The 9084-nt window shown below is 44.2% G+C and overlaps 2 protein-coding genes across 2 annotated transcripts; one reads left to right on the top strand and one right to left on the bottom strand.

The window, feature by feature from the left end:
• Window positions 1-1744: 1744 nt before the first annotated feature.
• On the top strand, window positions 1745-7008 carry atic (5-aminoimidazole-4-carboxamide ribonucleotide formyltransferase/IMP cyclohydrolase). The gene is made up of 14 exons (XM_062561713.1): window positions 1745-1933; window positions 2154-2280; window positions 2361-2504; window positions 3495-3583; window positions 3685-3836; window positions 4327-4483; window positions 4896-5021; window positions 5114-5307; window positions 5389-5478; window positions 5556-5681; window positions 5802-5894; window positions 6002-6184; window positions 6378-6533; window positions 6669-7008. The coding sequence occupies exons 1-14, from the start codon at window positions 1915-1917 to the stop codon at window positions 6786-6788; spliced, it is 1776 nt and encodes a 591-aa protein (XP_062417697.1). The 5' UTR covers window positions 1745-1914; the 3' UTR covers window positions 6789-7008.
• A 147-nt stretch (window positions 7009-7155) lies between these two features.
• Window positions 7156-9079, bottom strand: LOC134127336 (fibronectin-like; the record flags this gene model as incomplete). The annotated part of the gene is made up of 5 exons (XM_062562009.1): window positions 7156-7834; window positions 8166-8252; window positions 8376-8482; window positions 8586-8711; window positions 8815-9079. Coding segments are annotated over 5 exons (663 nt in total), but the record flags the coding sequence as incomplete, so codon positions are not given.
• Window positions 9080-9084: the final 5 nt, after the last annotated feature.

Here is a 9084-nt window from a genome sequence, read left to right on the forward strand (position 1 = left end):
GCAGCTTTTAATTTGGCTGATGAAAAGTCATGCGAATCAATGGGAGCTCATTTAGTTGTGTGACTTGTCTGCTGCATGACAAATAGCATTTGGCATGTATTGTGACAGAGGCCCCTCACAACAAAAAATCACAGCTAATTGATAAAGCGGTGCGGGAATATATGGAGGTCATTGATTCCTCTTCTCTCCTAATTTAATCCGTATACACCAGTCATGTTGATTAAAAATTCCCTGCGTAAATTACAGTTATTGCTGATAATTCTGTCATTCTTCTCAACAGCCAGCCAGACGAAAGTGCTATCGGCCCTACCGCCTCTTTCTTTTTTTAAAACCAATAACGCAGGTTGAAGCCCGTGTCTTTCTATAAAAGGTTTCACTGTCTATTGAATCACTCAGCTCGCCCCTGAGACGTCACCTCCATCTCAACATGGAGCGGTTACCAGAAATTCGCTTTTTCATAGTTAAACAAATCAATTTGGCCTCGTTTTTTGTGCTGCTCACTCAGATTATAAATCAGGGAGCCCTTCGGATATTTTCACCCCCTAGTTTCAACAACCCGCAAAATGTTGGACTCATTACGTAAATATGAACAGATTGTCCGATCTTTTAACGCAATCAGGCGTATTGGTGCAGGATTTTCCCCGGGCTCTGTCCTGTCACTTAACTAATGGCCGAGTAAAGGCCTGAGTGACGGGGCCTCATAAATTCACATCTGTCCGACTTAAAACGCTGTTCCAAAGCAGGAAAAGGGCACCGTTATTGCCAATAAAGTTTATTGAAAAGGCCTGGTGTGTATTCATGAGGGTCAGTTATTGCTGCAGGAAACGTCTGTTACAGGTGTTTTGCCAATTCTAGTGGACAAAGTGATGACGCTCGGAGCCTCTGTTAATGTTAATGTAACCTTCAAATCTGTCCTACAAGAAAACGTTTCTCCTAGATGAGCACAGAAATGATAGGCATATCCACACAATCTGTAAATAGAGGTAAAACATTCAACAAAGTCTCCATTTCAGGTGTGCACAATGTTTAACGAAGCAGTGTACAATGTGTATACAACGAAATGAGAATCTAAACATAAAATAGTGCAGTTTCAAATATGAGAGCAAGTATGACACCGTAAAAAATAAAGACCTGTGGTTTGGACACAGCTGCAAATGTCAGACTGTCTTCATCAACGTTTATGTGCGGATGTAAATAAGAAATTAAAATGAAATTGATGTCTTGTACTATGAATATGGGCCACGCCTGCCCTCTAGTGGCAAAAAGAGAAGACCCCTCGGCTGATTTAACTCAAATCTCTTTTAAGTGATCGAATTATATAGACTTGCTTCAACAATGAAGCGTGTTGAAGCAAGTCTATTCTTCGATGGACACAGCTAAATGTATATGAGTAATTATTAAGACTCATCAAAAGATAACTTAATTTTGGAACGGTTTGAGTAAGATCCAAAGCTATTCAATTTCAATATTTTATTTATAATTTAAACACATCCGTTTTATAATCTCAAGATCATGTTTAATTCGATTCTCAATTCTAATTTAACTTCAAATGCTTAATTATCAAAAGCCATAATGTAATTAAAGACGTTAGAAACCCACAGTGGCACCGCAGATACCGTTTTGTATTACTAGCACCACTACTGTTGTTTTTAGCTGGACTTCCTGAATATCCGTCTTTTTCTATGCGCATTTCTGGCGCCGAGTGGCTCTTTTGGGTGCGCTCGGTTGTCAGAGGGGGCGGGCCGACGGCAGCCGGGTCCTTCATGTTGAAGCGCGTGCGGAGGCATTGAAAAAGCTAGCGAGCTCCTCTCAGCCTCCTCAGTCTCACGCTGCGTGTCCGCAGGTCAAGGTACTAAAAGGCAGAAGAGGAACTCGCTCTCCATCCCCACGGACTCCACACCGGAAGCAGCAGCCATGGCCTCATCGGAGCTCGGTGAGCGTCTCCCGTCACAGTGTCTGCTGAACGCCCGTCTTCACCAGAAAGTTTAATTCCGCGACATCTGCGCGCTTGGCCTGCTGGCTAACATTAGCAAACGTGGTCGGCTTCGCGCTCGTTCAAACGCGTCTTAACTCCCTCTTTAGTGAATGTAAACACACGTTTAAAAAAAGCCTGAATGTGTTTTGTTGTTAAATTTCCTCATCCTTCCTTGCAGCACTTTTGAGTGTGTCAGACAAAACTGAACTGGTGGACTTCGCCAGGAGGCTGGTGGGCGTCGGGCTGTCTCTGGTCGCCTCGGGCGGCACAGCCAAAGCCCTGCGGGATGCTGGGCTCGCTGTCAGGTAAGCGCTGAAGTGGGCACCCCCACCACCCCAGCTCCCCACTGACCTGTCAGTGCCTCTGCCTTGTGTCCCTGCTGCAGGGACGTGTCTGATCTGACGGGACATCCAGAGATGCTGGGGGGCAGAGTGAAGACCCTGCACCCCGCTGTGCACGGAGGCATCCTGGCCAGGAAAAGCCCCACCGACACTGCCGATATGGAGAAGCTGGGCTACGGCCTCGTCAGGTGGGTGTTTATTTACAGTCGAGGAGGGCAGAGAGGCTGAAATAAGGAATCTTTCCCACAAAGCCAGAGTCAAAGCTTGATGTCCTGCTAATGTGGTCAGAGGACAGACGTGTGTTGTCCCATTAGGAAGCACGTGTAATTGATCAGCAGCTGCTGTGAGCTAGTCCTGTGACTCTCATTTGTTCAGCCCAGGGAGAAGAATGGGATGATTAGATACGAGATTTTGCAGATTCGTCAATGGAGAATTGACTGAACCCCCACTGAAAAAAGTGATTGACCCACGGAAATCTACATTTCTTTGTCTCCCAACTTTGATGAGCGTTTCAATATGTGCTATAAGATGGAGGTTGAGTGGGTTGTCTGATTAGGATGCAAGAAGAAGCGCACACTTGTAGAGCAACATATGTAGTGTCACTGATAGAAAAACACTACCATAATAAAGTTAATGACTTCTTCAATGAGAGGATGACACGCTTTTTGAGGCTGCATTTAAACGCATCCGCTTGGACTGTGGGAGATTTTGACAACCTCATTTTTTCTTTAGATATCAAAACTATTAATTAATAATCAAATGGATTAATGCAAATAAATGTTGCCTTACCAGCAGCTAGTTTGTGATATAATCATGTAGTTTTTTAATAAGTTTTAAAGAGGATGAACGCAAGTGGATATATTTGAGGCACTAATTGCAGTAAGGACGATTCATTACGCAAATCAACCTCGAGCTAGTCTCGTATATGCAGCATTCAGAAATAAACTGAGTGGATTGTAAACATTTGAGCATGTGGTGATCAATGACCATTCACTCTCAATCTTTGTAATGGGTCCAACTGATGACATAGCTCTTTTTTCGATTCCCTCAGAGGAAATTATTTTGAACACAGCGTGAAAGCTAGAATGAAAGAAGTCAAAGTCTCCCTCCATGCACCTTCCTGTTCCTCATGTTTGTGGATGGATCTTTATCATCTTTCCGGGTTGGTTCTTTGTTAGAGTGGTGGTGTGCAACCTCTACCCGTTTGTCAAGACCATCTCCAACGCGGCCGTTACTGTGGAAGATGCTGTGGAGCAAATCGATATCGGTGAGTTGTGCAGATGAGATGTTGTGCTTGTGGTACAATATCCAAATATGTTACACATTGCGTTGGAACCCTGATAATTAGCGTGTGCCTCTGTCATCCAGGTGGTGTAACTCTGTTGAGAGCAGCGGCCAAGAATCATGCTCGGGTCACTATAGTTTGTGATCCGGCCGACTATTCAGTGGTTGCCAAGGAGATGGAGAGTTCAGGAGACAAAGATACTACCCTGGAAACCCGAAGGACTCTTGCCCTCAAAGTAATCACTTTCTTTCTTTTCTCCCCATGACTTTGTCATTGATCTGCATCTGTATGACCTTTCTGACTGATCATTTTCTGTTTGCTTTCTGTGATAGTCATTTGAGTTTTGGACTGTAAACAAGATGTTTTATTTTATCCGTGGCTCTGGAAAATCCTGATAAGCTTTTTTATCATGATGCGATGTGAGAAAACCCAGATATCCTTTTATCATGATCCCGAGCGAAACATCTGTTATGTGTAGTGTTTCAATCGGCCGTTCTCAATATTCTGATCAAACATCAGTTAGCCCCGCCCCATCGCTGACGTCACTTGTTCCTCTCGTCTCATTTGTTCGAAAGACTTAAGGTGAATCTTGTCTTTTGCGTACAGGGTGTAGGAGCAGGTTTTAACCGGATCATTTTAGTTTTTATATTCTTTTTTTATATATATATATATATATATATATATATATGGTCTCATCAGAGCGTATTTGTTTCTGCGCTCTCCAGGCCTTCACGCACACGGCGCAGTATGACGAGGCCATATCGGACTACTTTCGTGGACAGTACAGCCGCGGTGTTTCCCAGCTGCCGCTGCGCTACGGCACCAACCCTCACCAGGCACCCGCCCAACTTTACACCCTGCGCTCAGCCCTGCCCCTCAAAGGTCGACCCAACAGCACCACTGTCTCAGCTCACCCAAACGTGTCATTGTCACCCTTGTTTAGTGGTTTTCCTTTTATAAAGGAGTAGGTTGGCATTTGGCTCATAGTGCTTACTGGCTGAGCATTAAATTGGAAGATTAATGCAGCTCTTGTGTGAAGCTGTTGCCTGGTTAGCTTAACTTTTCACAAAGAAATGCTGGTGTGTAGAGGCTTAAAGAAACAAAATTCAAAAACCAGCTGCTGTAACTTTCTTATTTTGTAGATTTTTCTGGAACTACAACGCAAGGATTTAGTCTGTAATGCCCTGTCAAAATCCCTGTCCCCCTGAAATGAAAATGTTCATCCATAAAAGGAGTAGAGGGAGAAAACAATAAATTCATCCTGAAGCCGCATTCTTCTTCTGCGTCCTGTCAGTGGTCAACGGTTCCCCGGGATTCATCAACCTGTGTGACGCTCTGAACGCCTGGCAGCTGGTCAGGGAGTTGAAGGGTGCCCTCGGCATGGCTGCTGCCACCTCCTTCAAGCACGTCAGTCCCGCTGGTAAGACGAAAGACACCGGGACACCCTTTGACTTAAACGTTGTGCCTCTTTGTTTTTAGGGTGAAAACCACTCTTCGTATTTCCTCCTGTAGGCGCTGCAGTTGGAGTTCCTTTGACTGAGGAGGAAGCCAAAGTGTGCATGGTGCATGACCTGCTGAAGGAACTCAGCCCTCTGGCCACGGCCTACGCCAGGGCCAGAGGCTCAGACCGAATGTCTTCTTTTGGAGACTTCATTGCTTTGTCGGATGTTTGTGACGTCCCCACTGCCAGGATTATATCCAGAGAGGTATAACTGTCCTTTCTTTGAAAATATATATTTGTTTGAGTAGTACTTTGCTTAACCACAATTCCATTTGCTTGCTCTCAGGTGTCTGATGGTATCATTGCACCTGGGTATGATGAGGAGGCACTCAAGATCCTCTCCAAAAAGAAAAACGGCAACTACTGCGTGCTTCAGGTGAGCTTAGATATCATCTATATTTTTGTATCCCTAAATGGAGAGCTAACATAAATCTTCTGTTTTCCATGTCCAAGATGGACCCAGACTACGAGCCCGATGAGACCGAGGTGAGAGTGTTGTTCGGCCTCTATCTCAAACAAAAGCGCAATGGAGCTCTCATCAATAAGGAGTTCTTCAGCAACGTGGTCTCCGACGGCTCGGTGAGTCACTGTAGTCTGTTCACTTTCTCACTCCGCTTTGTTCTTATGTTTTTAAAATCATTATTGACACAATCCTAAATGCCAAGTGCTCAGCGCTCTGATTGTTTCTTCCATGTCAAGCTCTCAGAGGAAGCCGTGCGCGACCTCGTTGTGGCCACCATTGCTGTCAAGTACACACAGTCCAACTCTGTCTGCTACGCTAAAGACGGCCAAGTAAGATCAGCCAGCTGTAAAGAGGACAGAGGAGTCTATTATGCGTCACACGTGTTCTTGCTAATGTATTTTAAATTTTTTTTTCAATTCTTCTTTTTGTTTTCCAGGTTGTTGGTATTGGTGCTGGTCAGCAGTCTCGTATCCATTGCACACGGCTGGCTGGGGACAAAGTGGATAACTGGTGGCTGAGGCACCACCCGCGTGTGCTCAGCATGAAGTTTTGCAGCGGTGTGAAGCGAGCGGAGATGGCCAACGCAATCGACCAATACGTCAGCGGCACCATTGGAGAGGTAAGGAGGGGTTCGCTAGTGTGCCAAACAAAGCTCTAGTAAGTTGGCCATTGCTACATTACATTTCACCATATTTCCTTGCTTGGATCTGTGTTAATAGTTCCCACAATATTCGCAGTCCACAAGTCTGATGTTCAATGTCACGGTAGGGACCTTGAGAGTAAATAAAATATGCTTTGTTTTGTTTGGACAGGGCCCAGATCTCGCAGTTTGGAAGTCCAAGTATGAAGAGGTGCCTGAGCCCCTGTCAGAGACTGAGAAGAAGAACTGGGTGAGCTCGCTGCAGGCCGTGGCCGTCAGCTCAGATGCCTTCTTCCCCTTCAGAGATAACATAGATCGTGCCAAGCAGGTAAATATAACGCCCCTTTTTTCCCAAAAGCATTGTCTTTCACTGTATGTACTTTAATTAAGAAAATGACAGGATATGGCTTGCAGACACCTGCTGAAATCTCCCGTTGCTTCCTACTCTTGTTTCTGCCTGCAGAGCGGTGTGAAGTACATCGCGGCCCCAGCAGGCTCTGCTGCCGACCAGGTTGTGATTAGTGCCTGTAACGAGCAAGGCATCACTCTGGTGCACACCAACCTGCGGCTCTTCCACCACTGAGAACCTCAACGCATCTCCAGCTGTTCTTTCAACTCAACTCAACAGTTTTTGGATCTTTGGAGACAAAGTCTCTCTAGTGTTGCTGATTCCTAGCCACCTCATGCTGAAGTGTAGATGTTCACCTGTTTTGTAACATGTAAACATCAAAGCGCTGCATTAGCTGTTAGTGTTCCAGCAAGGTCAGAAACTTTCTGTGTGAAATAAACTGAATCACAATGGGGTTTTTTTTGTTTTTTGTTTGTCTTCTCCCGAGCTGTACGTCCTGTCTTGTGACGTAATGAGCAGCAACTTTGGAAACGCTCCCAACCTAGACAATTTTCTTTTCCTCAAACCTCTTGGTCTCACAAAGAAAAACATAACCATGTGCTTAGGATTTGGTATCTCCTGCTTTATTCAAATAAGGGACTACTTTTTGTCAAACGGTAGAAACAACATTGGCATGGACAAAAGTATAAAAATAGAACAGTTCCAAATTCTCACATCCCAGTTCACACATTCACACATTGGGATTAAAGGGATACATTAGTAAAAAGACATGTGTCAATCACACAGGGTGAGTCCTCAGTAACAGAAGAACGAAAATTCTGGGACAATTTAAAACATTGTTAATTACTACATTGACATTTTTAACAGTGCTTTTCTTTCTGAAAGTTTCTGCCCTTTGAATATTTAAAAGTATGTCAGTTTGACATGTCCTACATTATACTGAAGTACACACACACACGCATGTATGAGGATAATGTTACCAATAATAGGGGTTTTCATTTTACAATTGAGTATGAAATTAGAGCCTTGAGTGTACAGTGAAAAGACTGGCTTTAGAGGAGGATCACTTTGATCAGGCAGCGGGCCAGTGTAACATCTATGGATAAACGTACAAAAGAAAGTGATAAGGCGGTTAGTTTAGTAGCAGACTGTATGGCAGTGCATAAATGGACAAAAAGGGAGCAAAGCAGATGTCCACAGTTTTACTCCAGATGACTTGGAGGAACGTGTGCGTCTGCCAGCAGGTCCGGTCGGAGGCACTCAAGGGGGCAATGAACATTCTGGAGGAAGAATTGAAAAGGGTAATGTGTTACTACTTTTAGTAACACTCGTCATCAGTTTCCAAAGTTATTGGACTTAACAAGTCAGAGTAAAGCGTGCTATAAACAAAAAACAGTTTGCACAAAAAGTCATAGGTTGTAAAAAGTTTCAGTATTAAATGCTGTCATAAACGCGTCACTATAGTATGTTGATAAAAGCCATAAAAAAGTAATATATAAATATATTGTATACTATGTAAAAATGTACGTCATGATATAAAGTCTTTCATTATGTGCTAAAAGTAATTTGAAACATTTTGCTTAATTGACAAAAATAATAATAATCACTGACTTTTGGTTTGTTTCCATATCTCACAGGCTGCACCAAACCGGCATCAACATCACCGCCTGGTCTGCGGCAGTTCTCACATCTCCAGCCCTGATGACACCAAACACACACATGCTTTATTTTACATGCAGAATGACCACACATTAATCACACGTCATATGTATCACTAAACATCAGACCCAAAGCCAGGACGCTTTATACTGTATGTCATACCTGCTGTCCTCCAAAGCACGTGCAGGTGCAGATGGCACCCTGGTACTCCTTCTGCCACTGGTTTCCCACCTGGTAAGATTTGCCATCATCATAGCACACCGAATCATCTGTTTGGGCAAACATCAACGTTTAAATTCAAGTGGAACTCCACCGCATCCTTCTTTAAGACAGCTGTGGAACATTCCTTGGGATCTAAAAAAAAGGCCTTACGGGGTTCACACTTGAACTCTCCTTTGCCATTTCCCAAGCAAGTACAGCTCATCAAGTGACCGTTTTCTGCGCGGCGGTCCCACCTCTCTCCAATGCGATAGTTGTTGCCATTGTCATGGCACCACTCTGACAATGGACAAAGTCATCATTAGCGAAACCAAATAAAGTATAGTCTAATTAGAATAATGCGAATGTATCCTCCAGAATATAAAACACCCCCAAAACTCACTGGATGAATCACATCTGAAGTGGCCACTTCCCAGACCCAGGCACCTGCACCAGAGCTTGAAGCCTGTCTCAGACATCCGCTCCCATTCACCACCAACATCATGGTAGGTTGAAGTAAAGGCATCGTAACACGAGTCCTGCGTGGAGGGCACTCCCTCTGGGACTGGTGGAAGATGGCGATTAGTAAAGATAACTTTTACTAAGGAGGAGGTTCTGGTGTCATGTTGACCGTGGGCGGGGGCGGGGGGAAAAATGCCAAACTGAAACAAAA

This window comes from Pungitius pungitius, chromosome 4, assembly GCF_949316345.1.
Source record: "Pungitius pungitius chromosome 4, fPunPun2.1, whole genome shotgun sequence".
In the NCBI taxonomy this organism is placed as follows: domain Eukaryota; kingdom Metazoa; phylum Chordata; class Actinopteri; order Perciformes; family Gasterosteidae; genus Pungitius; species Pungitius pungitius.